Source organism: Schistocerca serialis, chromosome 3 (genome assembly GCF_023864345.2).
Source record: "Schistocerca serialis cubense isolate TAMUIC-IGC-003099 chromosome 3, iqSchSeri2.2, whole genome shotgun sequence".
Lineage (NCBI taxonomy): Eukaryota > Metazoa > Arthropoda > Insecta > Orthoptera > Acrididae > Schistocerca > Schistocerca serialis.
In genome coordinates this window covers 310103136-310126487 of record NC_064640.1, presented here as the reverse complement: position 1 = coordinate 310126487, position 23352 = coordinate 310103136, and the positions used below count along the sequence as shown (strand labels likewise).

At 45.9% G+C, this 23352-nt stretch overlaps 1 protein-coding gene across 1 annotated transcript in view; it reads left to right on the top strand.

The window, feature by feature from the left end:
* Positions 1–679: 679 nt before the first annotated feature.
* LOC126470109 (acetyl-CoA acetyltransferase, cytosolic-like) overlaps positions 680–23352 on the top strand; it is a 70173-nt gene continuing 47500 nt past the window's right edge. The window contains exon 1 of the mRNA XM_050097712.1: positions 680–832. Within this exon, the coding sequence (XP_049953669.1) occupies positions 790–832 (43 nt within the window). The 5' untranslated portion in view covers positions 680–789. The remainder of the gene's footprint in view (positions 833–23352) is intronic.

The window sequence follows — 23352 nt, the reverse complement described above, 5'->3', positions numbered from 1 at the left end:
AATCGATTACGAATAAACGCGTGAGAATATCTACCAAGTTTCACTGCCACGCGATAACTACAGCCCACACTGGACCTCTGTGAGTGGCTGCACTTTAATTATACCCATCTAGGACGACATGTCTGCTTTCATGAGCTTCAGTTTAAAGGAATAAAAGTTTATTTGATTAAATGAGAGTTTTCACAAAAATTAAAAACAAAAAAATGATTAACAGTTTGCTAACCCACCGATTTTAGTTCGGTATTAGGCAAGCGGATTCCCTTAACACGGGTTGTTGCTGCTGACATTTGACCCTGGACGAATCGGTTCAGACCGGTCAATACAACGCCTGTGGCTATGTGTCTACTAGCGGGGCAGAAATGATGCAACAGACGCAATAATGGTGAAAAACTGGCGGTCCCTAACACGATGTTAGGCGAATTGGTCTTTGACCTGTCAGTTAGATACCGCTTTCCACGTGGCTAGGTCTCGAGGTGGGATGAGGCTGACGCAACGGTCGGTCCTCTGATGAAAAGCTGGCGGGGCGTATCACGTGGCGGCGTTAAGTGAAGTGGCCGGCGAACTGCCACTTACGAGGCAGCAAACATGGGTGGGGCCAGTCGGCGCTAGTGGCTTCACTCGCACGTGACAGGGTCGCCGTCTGCGGGGGGTGGGGACCTGACGTCATCGCGTTCTGCTTGTTATCGCCTCGCTGTGCGGCCTTGACTCGCGTAAAAAAGAGCCGGCATCTGCAGCGGAGCTCGCAGTCCGCGCCGCACGCCGCAGCTGTAACAAGCCACACAGCGCACCATGGCGGAGGTCGTCATTGTTTCTGCAGTCAGAACACCAATAGGTAATACGACGCGGCGCTGCTTTTGCGATATTTTGCTAACAATGGCAACGTTTATACGAACACTGTTTTCGTAGGCACATGGGTTCTTCCGCCCACGTATTCCTATTTGAAAACGCACGCTGTTTTCACAGTATCATTTCGTCCAAGTAGCACATAAAGACCTGACTACTACCGAACATGTGTAACTTGGGTTATGCCTTAAAACTGCGCTAGGAACGGGAAAAACCGATCGGCTAAAACCGAAACCGGTATTTTAGTTCCGAATAACCGGTATTTGTTTGATCACAGTCATAACAGTTTTTCTTTTCCTTTTTTTAAAAATAACTGGGTAAAAAACAAAAATCAAATGGCTCTGAGCACTATGGGACTTAACTGCTGAGGTTGTCAGTCCCCTAGAACTTAGAACTACTTAAACCTAACTAAACTAAGGAGATCACACACATCAATGCGCGAAACAGGATTCGAACCTGCGACCGTAGCGGTCTCGCGGTTCCAGACTGTAACGCCTAGAACCGCTCGGCCACTCCGGCCGGCAACCGAGTAAAAAGCCGCTTATCATTTTTCCAGAGCAGCAGAGGCAAAATTCGGTTCTTGGATAAAATATTATATAAAAAAGCGAGTAATGTTTATTCTTAAAATTTCCATTGCTTTGAAATATTGATAACGGAAATTGGAAAAAGCTATCAGCACAATGCCTACAGTTAGAAACTAGCAACAAATACGTGGCATTAGGATGAGTACAGTATTGCAGAGACAATAACGTACCTGTTGCCATTTCTACATCTACATCCATACTCCGCAAGCAACCTGACGTGTGTGGCGGAGGGTACCTTGAGTACCTCTATCGGTTCTCTCTTCTGTTCCAGTCTCGTATTGTTCGTGGAAAGAAAGATTGTCGGTATGCCTCTGTGTGGGCTCTAATCTCTCTGATTTTATCCTCATGGTCTCTTCGCGAGATATACGTAGGCGGGAGTAATATACTGCTTGACTCCTCGGTGAAGGTATATTATCGAAACTTCAACAAAAGCCCGAACCGAGCTACTGAGCGTGCCTCCTGCAGAGTCTTCCACTGGAGTTTATCTCCGTAACGCTTTCGCGATTACTAAATGATCCTGTAACGAAGCGCGCTGCTCTCCGTTGGATCTTCTCGATCTCTTCTATCAACCCTGTCATGGTACGGATCCCACACTGGTGAGTAGTATTCAAGCAGTGGGCGAACAAGTGTACTGTAACCTACTTCCTTTGTTTTCGGATTGCATTTCCTTAGGATTCTTCCAATGAATCTCAGTCTGGCATCTGCTTTACCGACGATGAATTTTATGTGGTCATTCCAAAATGGCTCTGAGCGCTATGGGACTTAACATCTGAGGTCATCAGTCCCCTAGAACTTAGAACTACTTAAACCTAACTAACCTAAGGACATCACACACATCCATCCCCGAGGCAGGGTTCGAGCCTGCGACCGTAGCGCCTAGAACCGCTCGGTCACACCGGGCGGCTGTGGTCATTCCATTTTAAATCACTCCTAATGCCTACTCCCAAATTATTTATGGAATTAGCTGCTTCCAATTGCTGACCTGCTATATTGTAGCTAAATGATAAAGGATCTTTCTTTCTATGTATTCGCAGCACATTACACTTGTCTACATTGAGATTCAATTGCCATTCCCTGCACCATGCGTCGATTCGTTCTAGATCTTCCTGCATTTCAGTACAATTTTCCATTGTTACAACCTCTCGATATACACTCCTGGAAATTGAAATAAGAACACCGTGAATTCATTGTCCCAGGAAGGGGAAACTTTATTGACACATTCCTGGGGTCAGATACATCACATGATCACACTGACAGAACCACAGGCACATAGACACAGGCAACAGAGCATGCACAATGTCGGCACTAGTACAGTGTATATCCACCTTTCGCAGCAATGCAGGCTGCTATTCTCCCATGGAGACGATCGTAGAGATGCTGGATGTAGTCCTGTGGAACGGCTTGCCATGCCATTTCCACCTGGCGCCTCAGTTGGACCAGCGTTCGTGCTGGACGTGCAGACCGCGTGAGACGACGCTTCATCCAGTCCCAAACATGCTCAATGGGGGACAGATCCGGAGATCTTTCTGGCCAGGGTAGTTGACTTACACCTTCTAGAGCACGTTGGGTGGCACGGGATACATGCGGACGTGCATTGTCCTGTTGGAACAGCAAGTTCCCTTGCCGGTCTAGGAATGGTAGAACGATGGGTTCGATGACGGTTTGGATGTACCGTGCACTATTCAGTGTCCCCTCGACGATCACCAGTGGTGTATGGCCAGTGTAGGAGATCGCTCCCCACACCATGATGCCGGGTGTTGGCCCTGTGTGCCTCGGTCGTATGCAGTCCTGATTGTGGCGCTCACCTGCACGGCGCCAAACACGCATACGACCATCATTGGCACCAAGGCAGAAGCGACTCTCATCGTTGAAGACGACACGTCTCCATTCGTCCCTCCATTCACGCCTGTCGCGACACCACTGGAGGCGGGCTGCACGATGTTGGGGCGTGAGCGGAAGACGGCCTAACGGTGTGCGGGACCGTAGCCCAGCTTCATGGAGACGGTTGCGAATGGTCCTCGCCGATACCCCAGGAGCAACAGTGTCCCTAATTTGCTGGGAAGTGGCGGTGCGGTCCCCTACGGCACTGCGTAGGATCCTACGGTCTTGGCGTGCATCCGTGCGTCGCTGCGGTCCGGTCCCAGGTCGACGGGCACGTGCACCTTCCGCCGACCACTGGCGACAACATCGATGTACTGTGGAGACCTCACGCCCCACGTGTTGAGCAATTCGGCGGTACGTCCACCCGGCCTCCCGCATGCCCACTATACGCCCTCGCTCAAAGTCCGTCAACTGCACATACGGTTCACGTCCACGCTGTCGCGGCATGCTACCAGTGTTAAAGACTGCGATGGAGCTCCGTATGCCATGGCAAACTGGCTGACACTGACGGCGGCGGTGCACAAATGCTGCGCAGCTAGCGCCATTCGTCGGCCAACACCGCGGTTTCTGGTGTGTCCGCTGTGCCGTGCGTGTGATCATTGCTTGTACAGCCCTCTCGCAGTGTCCGGAGCAAGTATGGTGGGTCTGACACATCGGTGTCAATGTGTTCTTTTTTCCATTTCCAGGAGTGTAATACAGCATCATCCGCAAAAAGCCTCAGTGAACTTTCGATGTTATCCACAAGGTCATTTATGAATATTGTGAATAGCAACGGTCCTACAACACTCCCCTGCGGCACACCTGAAATCACTCTTACTTCGGAAGACTTCTCTGCTTTGAGAATGACATGCTGCGTTCTGTTATCTAGGAACTCTTCAATTCAAACACACAATTGGTCTCATAGTCCACATGCTCTTTCTTTGTTCATTAAACGACTGTGTGGAACTGTATCGAAAGCCTTGCGGAAATCAAGAAACACGGCATCTACCTGGGAACCCGTGTCTGTGACCCTCTGAGTCTCGTGGACGAATAGCGAGAGCTGGGTTTCACACGATCGTCTTTTTCGAAACCCATGTTGATTCCTACAGAGTAGATTTCTAGTCTCCAGAAAAGTCATTATACACGAACATAATACGTGTTCAAAATTCTACAACTGATAGACGTTAGAGATAGTTCTGCACATCTGTTCGACGTCCCTTCTTGAAAACGGGGATGACCTGTGCCCTTTTCCAATCCTTTGGAATGCTACGCTCTTCTAGAGACCTACGGTACACCGCTGCAAGAAGGGTTGCCTGTTAGATGCTACGCGGGGACGTGCTGTGTGCGAGACTTGCCCTCAGCTGGTCTATAGTGTAGTTTCTCGCTGTGGTCCTCGGACATCAGTTGTACTGCAAAGTGGTGCCATCCCTAGTTTAGAAGTATTTCACCAAGTACGGTAGCAATGAAGTACAATGCTCCATTTCCTTTAAAAGATTAAAAACTGGAGGAGGTAGAACAAACTTACCACACCATGTAAGGAGAAAACATCCACAATGTTCCTTGGAAAATTTGTCTGATATACCTATAATTTTATTGACGTGCTATAAATTCGGGTTAATAACTGAGCCCTTAATTTTGTGGTTTCTTCAGGGTGAAAAATTAATACCATCCAAAACTGACGATGCAGGGAAGTCATCAACTTGTGACCTTCCACCCTCGCTGTCCCCGGGCCCTCCTCCTTCGCCTTCACAATCTATCTTGCAGACAATGAGACCGATTTCTGCCGAACCTCAACCCCATATCGATCGTGATCTCGTATTCCTCCATCAGAATTTTTCAATCTTTGTTCGAAGTCTACGTTTATTATTGGAAGTAATACCAATCAAAAAACAGAAAATCGATTATTTCAAAATGCGATGATTTTTAACGGTTTTAACAGTCAAGTTAAACTGGAGACCAAAAGAACCGGTGTAACCGAAAATCGTTTGTTTCAGAAATAGCCGGCCGCTGTGGCCGAGCGGTTCTAGGCGCTACAGTCTGGAACGGCGAGGCCGCTACGGTCGCAGGTTCGAAGCCTGCCTCGGGCATGGATGTGTGTGCTGTCCTTAGGTTAGTTAGGTTTAAGTAGTTCTACGTTCTAGGGGACTGATGACCTCAGAAGGTAAGTCCCATATAACTGCCATCCCTAGAGTGTGCTTGGTTCATACAGCTGCTGCCTACGCAGCTAGCTCAATGTTCGACAATGGCGTCTTTGCTGCTACTTCGCTACAGTATTATGGATTTTGAAAGGTTGGCCACCGGGTCTTGAAGCAAATAGTTTGATGTTTAACTGAAGGCTTTCTATTTTTGCCGATTTCTGCCAACAGAGTACAGGAGTGGAACTGTTTAAGCTACACTGCTTCAATATATTTGGTAGAATAATACGTGAAATGGGAAACAGATATCATATGTAGAACATTATTTCATCTCACTTTAATTTCCTGTCAGAAAAGCGTTAAACGAGAGCCCTGTATCTTATTTTGTAAAATATTCAGCAGATATTGGTGCCAAATATAACATAAATATTGCTAAAGCAGAGCTAGTTAACGAAATAGCTGCTTTCAAATACCAGTAGAAATAGCAGATGAAGAAGACTGACACAGATTCCCAGTTGGGCATTTTGAACTCTTTTTCCAAGTGTGGGCTACAGATGTTTATCCAAACATCAAAACAGCTTTGGTATATTGGGTATATTTACGATAAAGCTAATTAAAGATGATACAAAAAGCTATTTAAGGTTGAGTATAGGTGTAGCAGACAAGTTCAGCCATCATGACGACAGTATACGACGAAGCTGCTAAATTCGTCAATTATATTACCAGTGAGTGTGCTGCGCTCAAAGTAAGGAAATGTAGAGTAAAATTATAATAAGACAACAATTCTTGTAAAGAAATGCGTTCTCAACACTTAATTAAAACCGTTTTTCTTTTATTTCCTATTAACGATTCATACACTGTTAATAATTTAATTAGAGCAAATAAAATCTGTTATTTATTGGGCATCACGATAATACACTCCTGGAAATTGAAAAAAGAACACATTGACACCGGTGTGTCAGACCCACCATACTTGCTCCGGACACTGCGAGAGGGCTGTACAAGCAATGATCACACGCACGGCACAGCGGACACACCAGGAACCGCGGTGTTGGCCGACGAATGGCGCTAGCTGCGCAGCATTTGTGCACCGCCGCCGTCAGTGTCAGCCAGTTTGCCGTGGCATACGGAGCTCCATCGCAGTCTTTATCACTGGTAGCATGCCGCGACAGCGTGGACGTGAACCGTATGTGCAGTTGACGGACTTTGAGCGAGGGCGTATAGTGGGCATGCGGGAGGCCGGGTGGACGTACCGCCGAATTGCTCAACACGTGGGGCGTGAGGTCTCCACAGTACATCGATGTTGTCGCCAGTGGTCGGCGGAAGGTGCACGTGCCCGTCGACCTGGGACCGGACCGCAGCGACGCACGGATGCACGCCAAGACCGTAGGATCCTACGCAGTGCCGTAGGGAACCGCACCGCCACTTCCCAGCAAATTAGGGACACTGTTGCTCCTGGGGTATCGGCGAGGACCATTCGCAACCGTCTCCATGAAGCTGGGCTACGGTCCCGCACACCGTTAGGCCGTCTTCCGCTCACGCCCCAACATCGTGCAGCCCGCCTCCAGTGGTGTCGCGACAGGCGTGAATGGAGGGACGAATGGAGACGTGTCGTCTTCAGCGATGAGAGTCGCTTCTGCCTTGGTGCCAATGATGGTCGTATGCGTGTTTGGCGCCGTGCAGGTGAGCGCCACAATCAGGACTGCATACGACCGAGGCACACAGGGCCAACACCCGGCATCATGGTGTGGGGAGCGATCTCCTACACTGGCCGTACACCACTGGTGATCGTCGAGGGGACACTGAATAGTGCACGGTACATCCAAACCGTCATCGAACCCATCGTTCTACCATTCCTAGACCGGCAAGGGAACTTGCTGTTCCAACAGGACAATGCACGTCCGCATGTATCCCGTGCCACCCAACGTGCTCTAGAAGGTGTAAGTCAACTACCCTGGCCAGAAAGATCTCCGGATCTGTCCCCCATTGAGCATGTTTGGGACTGGATGAAGCGTCGTCTCACGCGGTCTGCACGTCCAGCACGAACGCTGGTCCAACTGAGGCGCCAGGTGGAAATGGCATGGCAAGCCGTTCCACAGGACTACATCCAGCATCTCTACGATCGTCTCCATGGGAGAATAGCAGCCTGCATTGCTGCGAAAGGTGGATATACACTGTACTAGTGCCGACATTGTGCATGCTCTGTTGCCTGTGTCTATGTGCCTGTGGTTCTGTCAGTGTGATCATGTGATGTATCTGACCCCAGGAATGTGTCAATAAAGTTTCCCCTTCCTGGGACAATGAATTCACGGTGTTCTTATTTCAATTTCCAGGAGTGTATCAATGTGCAGTACCTGCCACAAACGATAAGTCAGAGAATTTGTTTTACTTTTCATTCTTTTAGAAAGTTTGTACAATTCGTTATTTATTTACTACAATGATGCATATATTTTGTTATGTGCGATGTTTTTTGTATGTATAGTTCTTTTAAATCATATTTTTCAGTAATGGTTCCTTATTAAACCTACCTTACCTTACAAATTACAGAATTTCCTATATGTGTGCATATAAAACTGCAGAAATATAGTTTTTGCTTCGGGGGAGGGGGGAGGCAGCTTTGGAAGTTCTGCCAGAGGGCAGCTTCGCTTCGGCACAGCTCTGCAGCCCTATTGAAGGAATTATGTTGTTGGCTTCCTCTGATATTTGAACAGACTTACCCAACCGGTTAAATGGGGACTACAGTTTAACGTTGACTCCGACCCACTGGATAGCTCGACATATTTCACGTAAAGAAATGTATGGAGGAGGTATGGAGGAAGTGATAAGTGACAAATGAAAATCATGGGACTGACCAGTGATTGAACCTGAAATCTTTGTCTGTAGTCTAGCACTTCGCCACTGAGCATTTTGTTGTACGGTTATACAATAATAAGTCCGCCTCCGTAGTTAAGTGGTCAGCGTGTCTGAATGCTATACGAAGGACTCCGGTTCTGAGAAGCTACTTGAGTGAGAAGTAGCGGCTTCAAAGTTCGTAAAACAGATAACAGTCTGGAAAGCAATCTGGTGATCCCATTCCCCCTCATATCCCATCCGAATGACGTCACTGGCAGTGGATAGTTGGTAGGGAGACTGTTGTACATTGGTACACTTCACGGACTTCCGCCTCTTGTCAGCCCAGTAATGGAAGTTTAATATATTTTCATATTCCATTTTTAAATGATGGCTTTTACTCTTTAAGGACTACAGCCTTTCTCTGGAATTACAAAAATTACTCCAGAAAAATTAAGATTTTTCTACTCTTGAAAACATGTTCCGAGGTACAACATGCTTATGTATCTAGTGGAAAACAATCTATCGAAATTTAAAAGCGTCGTAATCGAAAAAATCTTGTCAGTACTATATTTAATCGTCTAAAAAAGAACTAAAATCCCCTCTTGTCATTCTCAGCCAGTAGGCGACGGGCACAGGTATGGACGGGCGTGTGGTCAACGCACCGCTCTCCCGGTCGTTGCAGTTCTCGTGACCGGAGCTGCTTCTTCTCAATCAAGTAGCTCCTCAATTGGCTTCACAAGGGCTGAGTGCGTCCCGGTTGCCAACGGCGCTCGAAAGACCCAGACGGTCACCCATTCAACGGCTGTCCAAGCCCGACAACGGTTAACTTTGGAAACCTGGCGAAACCTGTGTTGACAAACTGCCTATTGGCTTCTGTCTCGGGTTCTTCGGTCGACGTTCATCTAATGATTTTTACTGACGTTACGCCAGCACGAGTGGCTGGCATTGTCAAAGCATCACCCTCCATTGCCGATGGTGAACAAGAGGCGAGCTCGCGGCCGCAGACTATATTTATGTACCTGGCGGCGCCAACGTCTGAGGGCTTCTCTGGGGTCATTTCCGGTGCGGTTCTTCTCTTGCTACCTGCGACGGTCGTTCGCTGCAGTACGGGAAGTCAGAATCCGTTTACATTAAGGCTTTCCTCTTTCTTGTTGAAACTGTTCGCGTGTTTTTGTATTTCTACAGCTTCTCTGAACAAGCGCGTGTGATAGTGCTTCTCTACAGCCGGAACTTCCGTGTCGGCGAATTTTATTGCGTGGTCGGTCTCACTCAGTGCGTGCTCTGCCACGGCCGATTTCTCCACCTGCCCAACGTAGATTATGCTCTTTGATCCTGGTGTTAACTGATCGTCCAGTCAGTCCAACATAAACTTTTCCGCATGTGCATGGTATACGGTATATTCAAAATGGTTCAAATGGCTCTGAGCACTATGGGACTTAACATCTGAGGTCATCAGTCCCCTAGAACTTAGAACTACGTAAACCTAACTAACGTATGGACATCACGCACATCCATACCCGAGGCAGGATTCGAACCTGCGACCGTAGCGGTCGCGCGGTTCCAGACTATAGCGCCTAGAACCTCTCGGCCACTTCGTCCGGCTACGGTATATTCCCGACATTGGAAGTGGGTCCCTTTTCTCCTTCGCCGATCTAAGACACTCTTTGATCTTCCTTGTCGGTTTGAAAATCGTATTTACGCCATGTTTGCGCAGTATACGGCCGATTCTGTCCGTCACTACATCTACATCTACATCTACATTGATACTCCGCAAGCCACCCAACGGTGTGTGGCGGAGGGCACTTTACGTGCCACTGTCATTACCTCCCTTTCCTGTTCCAGTCGCGTATGGTTCGCGGGAAGAACGACTGTCTGAAAGCCTCCGTGCGCGCTCTAATCTCTCTAATTTTACATTCGTGATCTCCTCGGGAGGTATAAGTAGGGGGAAGCAATATATTCGATACCTCATCCAGAAACGCACCCTCTCGAAACCTGGCGAGCAAGCTACACCGCGATGCAGAGCGCCTCTCTTGCAGAGTCTGCCACTTGAGTTTATTAAACATCTCCGTAACGCTATCACGGTTACCAAATAACCCGGTGACGAAACGCGCCGCTCTTCTTTGGATCTTCTCTATCTCCTCCGTCAACCCGACCTGGTACGGATCCCACACTGATGAGCAATACTCAAGTATAGGTCGAACGAGTGTTTTGTAAGCCACCTCCTTTGTTGATGGACTACATTTTCTAAGCACTCTCCCAATGAATCTCAACCTGGTACCCGCCTTACCAACAATTAATTTTATATGATCATTCCACTTCAAATCGTTCCGTATGCATACTCCCAGATATTTTACAGAAGTAACTGCTACCAGTGTTTGTTCCGCTATCATATAATCATACAATAAAGGATCCTTCTTTCTATGTATTCGCAATACATTACATTTGTCTATGTTAAGGGTCAGTTGCCACTCCCTGCACCAAGTGCCTATCCGCTGCAGATCTTCCTGTATTTCGCTACAATTTTCTAATGCAGCAACTTCTCTGTATACTACAGCATCATCCGCGAAAAGCCGCATGGAACTTCCGACACTATCTACTAAGTCATTTATATATATTGTGAAAAGCAATGGTCCCATAACACTCCCCTGTGGCACGCCAGAGGTCACCCCAACGTCTGTAGACGTCTCTCCATTGACAACAACATGCTGTGTTCTGTTTGCTAAAAACTCTTCAATCCAGCCACACAGCTGGTCTGATATTCCGTAGGCTCTTACTTTGTTTATCAGGCGACAGTGCGGAACTGTATCGAACGCCTTCCGGAAGTCAAGAAAAATAGCATCTACCTGGGAGCCTGTATCTAATATTTTCTGGGTCTCATGACCAAATAAGGCGAGTTGGGTCTCACACGATCGCTGTTTCCGGAATCCATGTTGATTCCTACATAGTAGATTCTGGGCTTCCAGAAATGACATGATACGCGAGCAAAAAACATGTTCTAAAATTCTACAAGAGATCGACGTAAGAGATATAGGTCTATAGTTTTGCGCATCTGCTCGACGACCCTTCTTGAAGACTGGGACTATCTGTGCTCTTTTCCAATCATTTGGAACCCTCCGTTCCTCTAGAGACTTGCGGTACACGGCTGTTAGAAGGGGGGCAAGTTCTTTCGCGTACTCTGTGTAGAATCGAATTGGTATCCCGTCAGGTCCAGTGGACTTTCCTCTATTGAGTGATTCCAGTTGCTTTTCTATTCCTTGGACACTTATTTCGATGTCAGCCATTTTTTCGTTTGTGCGAGGATTTAGAGAAAGAACTGCAGTGCGGTCTTCCTCTGTGAAACAGCTTTGGAAAAAGGTGTTTAGTATTTCAGCTTTACGCGTGTCATCCTCTGTTTCAATGCCATCATCATCCCGTAGTGTCTGGATATGCTGTTTCGAGCCACTTACTGATTTAACGTAAGACCAGAACTTCCTAGGATTTTCTGTCAAGTCGGTACATAGAATTTTACTTTCGAATTCAATGAACGCTTCACGCATAGCCCTCCTTACGCTAACTTTGACATCGTTTAGCTTCTGTTTGTCTGAGAGGTTTTGGCTGCGTTTAAACTTGGAGTATTGCTCATCAGTGTGGGATCCGTACCAGGTCGGGTTGACGGAGGAGATAGAGAAGATCCAAAGAAGAGCGGCGCGTTTCGTCACCGGGTTATTTGGTAACCGTGATAGCGTTACGGAGATGTTTAATAAACTCAAGTGGCAGACTCTGCAAGAGAGGCGCTCTGCATCTGGGAATGTATGGCAGAAAGGCCGTACCCGACATTTCTTTTTCTGTTTCCTTATTTCGCCGAGTGTTTAGCTCCGTTACACTTGTAATATCATTTGTGGAGTACCTATTGCTCCTCAGAATACTTTCCAGGTGTTGCATTTCTCGTCTGAGGCGCTGCGGCTCACATATTCGTCCTGCTCTCGTTGCGAGCGTATTAATCATGCCTCTTTTCTGGCTCGGTTGGTAGTTTGATAGTTTGTAACAGGTATCGGTCCGTGTGCGTCGGTTTTCGATACACACTGTGCCCCAGGTTTTCACCGTCCCTTGTGACCAGCACATCTAGAAATGGCAGTTTCTTGTCCTTTTCTAATTCCATGGTAAATGTTATGTTAGCATGGAGGCTGTTCAAGTGTCTTAGGAAGTCACCGAGCTGTTCTTCACCATGGCTCCACACCACGAAAGTATCATCGACGTACCTGTACCACACCTTAGGTTTGGAAGTCGCCAAGTCCAGTGCGTGTGCTTCGAATTGTTCCATGAATAAGTTGGCCACCACTGGCCATCACTGGCGATGCCTTCCATCTGTTCGTAGAAATTGCCATTCCACGTGAAATAGCGCGTGGTGAGACATGCATGGAAGAGCTTTTTGATGTCTTGCGGGAAAATGGAACAATTTTGTAAACCGGTGTTGCCACTGCGGCAAGTCCGTTGGCCGCTGCTGAGTATTCCTTCCCCATGTGCGTCTTATAAAGGATGCGTTCGGCCCTGAATTCATTTTTGAGGATGACAATGCGCGACCGCATCGAACAACGAAGGTGTAGGAGTTCTTGGTTCAAAATGGCTCTGAGCATTATGGGACTCAACTGCTGTGGTCATCAGTCTCCTAGAACTTAGAACTACTTAAACCTAACTAACCTAAGGACATCACACACATCCATGCCCGAGGCAGGATTCGAACCTGCGACCGTAGCAGTCGCACGGTTCCGGACTGCGTGCCTAGAACCGCGAGACCACCGCGGCCGGCGGAGTTCTTGGGACGAGAGGGTATTAAGCGTACGGAATGGCCTGCGCGTTCCCTCGACTTCAGTCCTATGGAACACGTGCTGGATGCATTGGTGAGAAGTATTGCACCGCGTCCACATGTACGGCCAAAGACAATCAGTCAGTTGTTAACCGCGCTGCCGGCCGCGGTGGTCTAGCGGTTCTAGGCGCGCAGTCCGGAACCGCGCGACTGCTACGGACGCAGGTTCGAATCCTGCCTCGGGCATGGATGTGTGTGATGTCCTTAGGTTAGTTAGGTTTAAGTAGTTCTAAGGTCTAGGGGATTGATGACCTCAGATGTTAAGTCCCATAGTGCTCAGAGCCATTTGAACCATTTTTTTTTTTGTTAACCGCGCTGATGGAGGAATGGAACGCCTTACCACAAGAATTCCATACAAAACCTGTGGCCAACATGGAAGCACGTTGCAGAGCATGCACTGCCGTCCGTGGTGATCACACACGGTAGTAAGAACCATGTCCCGTCTTTTGAAGAGCCTAGGGGATCATCATGAATAGCGGTGACTTCAGCGAAATTATTCTCTTTGAATAAAAGTGTCATTTCTGTTCGTCTCATTGCGTATTTCCTTGAGTTACCTTCTGCACTATGCTATGTAGGGTCCAAGTTTCATCTAGCTATTTTACTTCCCAGTGGCACATTATGCAAAAGTTATTTTCGGCCTTATGTTTCACACAGCTTTTGACAATGTTGACTGGAATACTCTCTTTCAAATTCTGGAGGTGGCAGGGGTAAAATACAGGGAGCGAAAGGCTATTTACAATTTGTACAGAAACCAGATGGCAGTTATAAGAGTCGAGGGACATGAAAGGGAAGCAGTGGTTGGGAAGGGAGTGAGACAGGGTTGTAGCCTCTCCCCGATGCGAGAAATTTGTTAACATCGATTATAGATTTAAGCGTCAGGAAGTCGTTTCTGAAAGTATTTGTATGCAGTGTAGCGATGTATGGAAGTGAAACATGGACGATAAATAGTTTCGACAAGAATAGAATAGAAGCTTTCGAAATGTGGTGCTACAGAAGAATGCTGAAGATTAGATGGTTAGATCACATAACTAATGAGGAGGTATTGAATATAATTGGGGAGAAGAGGAGTTTGTGGCACAACTTGATTAGAAGAAGGGATCGTTTGGTAGGACATGTTCTGAGGTATCAAGGGATCACCAATTCAGTATTGGAGGGCAGCGTGGAGGTTAAAAATCATAGAGGGAGACCAAGAGATGAATACACTAAGCAGATTCGAAGGATGTAGGCTGCAGTAAGTACTGGGAGATGAAGAAGCTTTCACAGGATAGAGTAGCATGGAGAGCTGCATCAAACCAGTCTCAGGACTGAAGACCACAACAACAACTACTACAACAACAACATGTTTCACACACCAGTGTACATTAATTTTATGCGTCAGAGAAGTAGCAGTGTGCCCCTTTTTTCTTCTGAAGGCTGCACCATCCAGAAACAACGGGCTAATAGGCATCGGCTTGTTCCAAACGTTACAAAGCGAAGTCTTTGAAAATGAATGAAGGAAAGAGCAAGGTTGCAGGTTTTAAACAGACAAAAACATTTTTTTCATAACTTCAATTTACCCCCGAGTCCCAGAAGGAAATCGCAGGTCGGAATTTCCAGAACGCACCACGATGAGATGTTCGGCGAGAGCGGCAAAATACCTACGCACCATTTGTGTTGAACGATTGTCTTCTGTATCAAGCTTTAGTTTTTGCAATTCACACGTTAATTCACTGACACGGTACTTAATTTCCTCGATGTTCTTTGGCTAAACGGTGGAGAGCTCCAGTCCTCCCGATTGTTACTTTACGATTGTTACTTTACGTCAGAGAAGGTCACTCTTCCAATTTAATGAGTTATGAACTTCCCTTGGAAACTGTTGCTAACGTTTATAAACATTTTAGGAGCTGTTTTGCTACGATAATCTTTATGATACAAGACACTCTAGTAGCCAAATACGCGTATCAGGTTGTACAAAGTTAGACACGCAAATAATTCTCTCTTGAATTCAGAATAATGCAAGATACACTCGTAACCAAATACGCATACCAGGTTGTACAAAGTTAGACACGTACATAATTCTCGCTTGAATTACAGAATAATTCTCCAGTTTTACACAACTATGAGTTTCAATTGCGTCCTTAATTGAAATTCGAATTCGTATGTTTCCCTTTTGTGGGATTCACTCTGCCCATTCTTCTTTGCTTGATCATGTTGATATGATTCACCCGGCAGTCAGTCAATGATACACCTTTTAGAGCCGAAATATCGAAACATGAAATCAATAATATTCAGGACGAAATCACGACCGTTACTAGAACGGCTTTCGTTGTTTACCAACGACCCACGAGTACGCCTAGGGGCGTGGCAAGTTGCGAAAGACTTTCCAGAGGCCTCCCCGATCACGCTTACCAACAGGTTCCAAGTGCTGTCTATGGCTGACACTATTCCTGTCCCTCAACCAGATGCTGTTGTTTGGCTTGTTTCAGAGGAAACCTTTCAGCCTGCAAGGTCTGGGCAGTCACAGAGGGTGGGATCATTGGTAGTTGGGCGCTCCAAAGTTAGGCGTGTTTTGGGACCTTTGGGCTGTTAAGGGGTGAAGAAAGCCAGTGTGCACTACATGTGCATACCGGACGGAGTCATTCCAGACGTGGAACGGGTCCTTCCAGATGCCATGAAGAGCACAGGGTGCAGCGAACTGCAGGTGGTAGCTCACGTTGGTACCTATGATGTGTGTAGCTTTGGATCAGTAGAGATTCTCTCTGGTTTCAGGGGGATAACAGAAATGATAAAGGCTACCAGTCTTGCTTTCGAGATGAAAGCAGTGCTCACCATTTGCAGCGTAGTCGAGAGGACCGTTTGCGGACCTCTGGTGCAGCGCCGAGTGAAGGGTCTGAATCAGAGAATCAGTCGGTTCTGACACCGCGTAGACTGCAGATTCCTCGACTTGAGCCATAGAGTGGTGGGGTTTCGGGTCCCGCTAAAGAGGTCAGTAGTCCATGAGACGCAAAAGGCGGCTACTCGAGTAGTGGGGGCTGTGTGGCATGGATTGGGCAGTTCTTTAGGTTAGAGGGTCTCGAGGGAACACAAAGAGGGAAAACTGGAAATTTGTGGTAAGGTCTTATGGGACCAAACTGCTGAGGTCATCAGTCCTGAGCCTACACGCTACTTAATCTAACTTAAACTAACTTACGCTATGGACAACACACACACCCATGCCCGAGGGAGGACTCGAACCTCCGACGGGGGCAGCCAGCCGCACGGGCCGTGAAAAGGCGTCTCAGACCGCGTGGCTACCCCGCACGGTCACAAAAAGGGCTTTAGTCTCAAAGGGTGCAGGTCAAACACAGGAAGAACGTAGATCTAGGAACCATCGGTGTAACAGTTGTATACTGTCGTAGCTGCGTTGGGAAAGTACCAGAGCTCCAAGCACTAATATAAAGTACTGATGCTCAAAGCGCTATAGACACAGAAAGCTGGCCAAAGCCGGAAATGAGTTCAGCCGAAAGTTTTGCGAAAGACCTAACGGTGTTCAGAAAGGATAGGCTAAATTCAGTTTTCGGTGGCGTCTTTGTTGCTATTAGAAGTTCAAAAATTGTTCAAATGGCTCTGAGCACTATGGGACTTAACATCTGAGGTCATCAGTGCCCTAGAACTTAGAACTACTTAATCCTAACTAACCTAAGGACAGCATACACATCCATGCCCGAGGCAGGACTCGAACCTGCGACGTAGCAGTCGCGCGGTTCCAGACTGAAGCGCCTAGAACCGCTCGGCCACACTGGCCGGCTGCTATTAGAAGTAGTTTATCTTGTAGCAAAATTGAAGTATATAGTTCCTGTGAGTTAGTGTGGGTAGAGGTCATCCTTGGCAACCGGAATATAATAGTAATTGAATCCTTTTACCGACCTCCTAACAGTTCAAAGAAAACTTGAGTCCAATTTCAAACACATACCCTACTCATACAATTGTAGTCGGTGGTGACTTCAATTTACCCTCGATATGTTGGCGAAACTACATGTTTATTACCGGAGGTACGCATATAACATTATCCGAAATTGTGTTAAACGCATTCTCTGAAAATTATTTCGAGCAATTAGTTAATGAGCCCACTTGAAAACGGTTGTGAAAACACACTTGACCTCTTAGCAACAAATTATCCCGGGCTAATAAGGAACATCAAAACGGATACGTGGGTTGGTGAACATAGGGTTGTCGTAGCAAGACTGAGTACCGCAACTACCAAACCCTCTAAAAGTAAACGAAAAATATATATATTCAAAAAGGAGGGAAAAATTCGCTTGAGGCCTTTCTGAGAGACAATCGCCACTACTTCCAAACTAACAAAGTAAGTATGGACCAGATGTGGCTTGAATTCAAAGAAATAGTATCGAAAGCAATTGATAGATTTATACCAAATAAATTCACAAACAACGGATCTGATCCCCCATGGTACACAAAACATGTCAACAGACTGTTGCAGAATCAACGAAAATAGCACGCGAAATTTAAACGAACACAAAATCCTCGAGATTGGCGATCTCTTACAGAAGCTCGAAATTTACCGCGGACTTCAATGCGAGATACTTATAGTAGCGTCCACAACGAAACCTTGTCTCGAAACCTGGCAGAAAATCCAAGGAGATTCTGGTCGTATGTAAAGTATGCTAGCGGCAAGACACAATCAATACCTTCTCTGGGCGATAGCAACGGAAATGCTATCGATGACAATGCTCACACAGCAGAGTTACTAAACACAGCCTTCCGACATTCCTTAATCAAAGAAGATGAAGTAAATATTCCAAAATTCGAATCAAGATCAGCGTCCAACATGAGTAACTTAGAAATAGATAGCCTCGGAATAGCATCTTAAATCACTTAATAAATGCACATCTTCCAGTCCGGACTGTATACTAATTAGGTTTCTTTCAGAGTATGCTGTTGCAATAACTCCATACTTAACAATCATGTAAAATCGCTCGCTCGACGAAATATCCATACCCAAAGAATGGAAAGTTGCACGGGTCACACCAATATTGAAGAAAGGCGGTAGGAGTAATTCGCTAAATTGTAGGCCTATGTCATTAACGTCGATATGCAGCGGGATTTTGTAACATATATTGTGTTTGAATGTCATGAAGCACCTCGCATAGTACGATCTCTTGTTACACAGTCAACAGGGACTAAGAAAACGTCGTTCTTGTGAAACACAACTAGCTCTTTACTCACACGAAGTGTTGAGTGCTATCGACAGGGGATTCCCAGTTGATTCCGTATTTCTAGATTTCCAGAAGGCTTTCGACACCGTCCCTCAGAAGCAGCTTGTAACAATATTGCGTGCGTATGAATATCATCTCAGTTATGCGACTGGATACGTGATTTCCTGTCAGAGAGGTCACAGCCAATAGTTAGTGACGAAAATTCATCGAGTAAAACAGAAGTGATTTCTGGCGTTCCCCAAGGTATTGTTATAGGCCCTCTGCTGTTCTTTATCTACATAAGCGATTTAGAAGACAATATAAGTAGCAGTGTTAGCTTGTTTGCAGATGTCGCTGTCCTTCACCGCCTAGTGAAGTCATCAGAAAATCGAAACAAACTGCAAAATGAATTAGACAAGATATGTGTATGGTGCGAAAATTGGCAGTGATCCTAAATAATGAAAAGTGCGAGGTCATCCACATGAGTGCTGAAAGGAATCAGTTAAGCATCGGTTACACAATAAATCAATCAAATTTAAAGGCCGTAAATTCAGCTAAATATCTAGGAATTACAATTACGAACAGCTTAAATTGGAAAGAGCACATAGAAAATGTTGTGCAGGAGGTGAACCAAAAGCTGTGTTTTATTGGCAGAACATTGAGAAAATGCACACACTATGTTTGTCCGTCCTGTTTTGGAGTAATGCTGTGCGGTGTGGGATCCTTACCAGATCGGATTAGCGCAGTACATCGAGAAAGTTCAAGTAAGGGCAGCTCGTTTTATATTATCGAGAAAAAAGGGAGTAAGTGTCACGCTCATGATACAGAACTTTGGGTGAACATCATCAAAACAAAAATCACCAACTTTCTGATCCGAACGCGAAAATATTTTTTGACGCTGACGTACATAGGAAGAAACGATCATCATAATAAATAAAATAAGGAAATCAGAGATCGCACGTAAAGATATAGATGATATAGAAGATATAAAAGATAGATGATATAGAAGATACAGATGATCGTTTTTTTTTCTGGCGCTGTTCGAGAGTGGAATAATAGAGAATTACTGTGAAGGTGGTTCGATGAACCCTCTGCCGGGAACTTAAGCTTGATTCGCAGTGTATCCATGTAGCCTACATGTAGATGTAGAAGACATAGTGCAAAATTCGAGACTAGGTTTCAAGCTTTCATGCGTAGCATGCAAAATGAAATGAAGTTAATTAGCATTCTAGTATCAGTTGCATCAAACGCTTAACCTTTGGAATTTCAATTGTTGTTGTTGTGGTCTTCAGTCCTGAGACTGGTTTGATGCAGCTCTCCATGCTACTCTATCCTGTGCAAGCTTCTTCATCTCCCAGTACCTACTGCAACCTACATCCTTCTGAATCTGCTTAGTGTATTGATCTCTTGGTCTCCCTCTACGATTTTTACCCTCCACGCTGCCCTCCAATGCTAAATTTGTGATCCCTTGATCCCTTGATTTCAATTAGAGACAATTGATTTAAAAAATTCTACTCCATTAAAGGACAGCTATTATAACTCAATACTTATGTGTAGATCGATTTTTTCTATTATGAAAATAATAAAATTCAGAAACGTCCCAGATTCACGATCCAACACTAAAAATCATCTCTTCTAGTGAGAGTTCTAGGCGCTGCAGTCAGGAACCGCGCGACTGCTACGGTCGCAGGTTCGAATCCTGCCTCGGGCATGGATGTGTATGGTGTCCTTAAGTTAGTTAGGTTTAAGTAGTTCTAAGTTCTAGGGGACTGATGACCTCAGATGTTAAGTCCCATAGTGCTCAGAGCCATTTGAACCATTTTCTTCTAGTGGGAGCACTGGGTCTGATACTATACAAGGTGACTTACCTAAAACTTGCACCACAGATTTTGCGGTTATGGAAAGTGCTATTGATGTGCGATTTTCACAGAATGAATTGGTATTCAGGGACTCGTATTGTTAGCCAACAAACATATTGTAATAATACTTAGAAAGTGTATTTTTGGTTCAAACACACACTTTTTTAAATGGAGCAATGCCTGTTGACATTAATAGACAAAAAGTAGAGTAAATTAGGATGTTAGTGGTGTTTTTTGCAGGGTTCTAGTGAGAGCCATTTACGAGGTACCGTATTTTGAAAGGTTCTCCATGAATCCGATCGAACATTCACGGGACATAATCGGGAACTCAGTTCGTGCTCAAAATCATACACGGGCAACACTTTCCCAGTTACGGACGGCTAAAGAGGCAGCATGGGGTTGGGTTGTTTTGGGGGAGGAGACCAGACAGCGAGGTCATCGGTCTCATCGGATTAGGAAAGGGAGTCGGCAGTGCCCTTTCGAAGGAACCATCCCAGCATTTGCCTGGAGAGATTTAGGGAAATCACGGAAAACCTAAATCAGGATGGCCGGACACGGGATAGAACCGTCATCCTCCCGAATGCGAGTCCATTGTGCGAGGCAGCAGTGTGCGTAAGTAAATGAAATTACGAAGTAGTTTTTTCTGTATACGTTTGCAATTTATAAAGAAATTCTACTAAAGTGGTGTGGGCACTCATTATGCTGTGGCCCTAACGTCACATCAGCAATTTTTAATTACTACACGGTGGCATACCTCTTAAGGTAAACCACAAACAATTAAATTTAAAGAGTTGGGAAGAGATCACACGGAGGAAAAACGAATGATATATACATTAAAGCAAATACAAAATTAATTTGTATTTCCCGTCAAATAAGGAAATTAAAGACTTTCCTGGTTGATCTCAGAGCGCTTGGCCTATGAGAAGGCTAAATTTTGCATTAATTATTCTATGCGATCCAGTGTATGCCTTTGCAGGAGACATAACAAATATTCGTGGTGCAGCTGAATGCAGGGTCACCTTCGGTGAAAAGCTGAAATTCGTATTGCCTCCACGACATACCCCGCCATGTTTCACACTTGGGACACAGATTCGGCCATAATTTGGAAGTGTTGTGAAACAAGGCTCATCCGACCAAATGCTTTTCTTTTATTGCTCTATAGTGCAGGATTTACGGCTTCGGCACCACGTTTTCCTGTTACGTGCATTTGCATCACTGATGAGTGGTTTTGGATTCCAGCTCGCCATGCAGTTCCCTGCAGCACCCTACCCGTTGTTTTGGTGCTGACACGGTTCGCTAGTGTGACATTCAGTTTTGCATTGACTTTTGCAGGTTTTTCTCTTATTTTTCGTGACCATCATTCAACGCTCGCTTTCGTCCGCATTGCGACTTCGTAGATGATGTTTGTCCGCTTGCCCTGCATGCAGTATAAATCTTTGATACGGTGCCTCTTGAAACACCAAACACTTGTGCTTCCTTGGTTACGGAAGCATCCACCTTACGTGCACCGACAACTTGCCCACGTTCGAATTGTCTTTGCTCTTATATAACGCACACGCAACTACACAGAACACTGTTCTGACCGGCCGCGCGGGATTAGCCGAGCGGTCTTAGGCGCTGCAGTCATGGACTGTGCGGCTGGTCCCAGCGGAGGTTCGAGTCCTCCCTCGGGCATGGGTGTATGTGTTTGTCCTTAGGATAATTTAGGTTAAGTAGTGTGTAAGCTTAGGGACTGATGACCTTAGCAGTTAAGTCCCATAAGATTTCACACACTTTTTTTTGAACTGTTCTGACCACGATTGATGCTTGCAATGTATTTGAGGACACTGCACAGGTGCCGTTCGTGGCCAAGAACAACAGAGCAACTGCATTTGTGTTCAAGGCATGCATTTCTCGACGTGTATCCATATTTTTGTTCAACCCCTTTGTGTGACCTATCCCCTGCCGCGCATAAAGACATTTCGAATGATAGAATGACGACTTCGTCAGCGTCATGACATGGAATTCACAGCACTACGTCCCATGATCAACCGACATTATCGGAATCGGAAAAATCTTCGCCGTATCGTAAATCTAACGGTTATTGCATTTCAGCATCATCTGAAAACAATACAAGCCCTTGCATCTCGACGTTAACATCAGTATCTGTCGCGTCTATATGTTTTAACAATAGTGACTGCCCGCGGCGCAACACCTTATGTTAGACTGTCAATCCTAAGGGCCTGGGTTCGATTCCCGGCTGGGTCGGAAATTTTCTCCGCTCAGGGACTGGGTGTTGTGTTGTCCTAATCATCATCATTTCATCCCCATCGACGCGCAGGTCGCCGAAGTGGCGTCAAATCGAAAGACCTGCACCAGGCGAACGGTCTACCCGACGGGAGGCCCTAGCCACACGACATTTCCATTTATACCGCTGCAACAAACCTGGCCATATGGCGGTTGTCTGCCGCAGCACGCGACAGTTCCGCAGCGTCATCGTGTGCGTGTCAATATCGTTGCACACTTTAACAGCACGAAAAATGTCCGTCGGTAATCGCAGCCGAAGTTGACGTCACGTACAGCAATCACGCGAATGAAATGCGAATGAAATGCAACAATGAAATGCGTTGTTATCCTCTATAGTTACAGCACGTAGCAAATAAACACAACATTTAAATTTCAGTTGTTTCAAAGAAAATGCGTTTTGCATGCTGCACAACCAAATTTTTATTTTTATTTATGCACCCAGACGCGTTTCGCCTTTTTTACACGGCATCTTCAGGGGGTGTCCTGAAATATTACATGATTTGTCTTTTTTACACATAGGTTTATGGTTTCACATCTAAGTTATAGATTTAATGCAGATGATAAACAGGTATTCATTGGACAAATATATTATACTAGAACTGACATGTGATTACATTTTTACGCAATTTGGGTGCATGGATCCTGAGAAATCAGTACCGGATCAACCACCGCTGGCCGTAATAACGGCCTTGATACGCCCGGGCATTGAATCAAACAGAGCTTGGATGGCGTGTACAGGTACAGCTGCCCATGCAGCTTCAACACGTTACCACAGTTCATCAAGAGTAGTGATTGGCGTAATGTGATGAGCCAGTTGCTCGGCCACCATTGACCAGACGTTTTCAATTGGTGAGAGATCTGGAGAATATGCTGGCCAGGGCAGCAGTCGAACATTTTCTGTATCCACAAAGGCCCGTACAGGACCTGCAACATGCG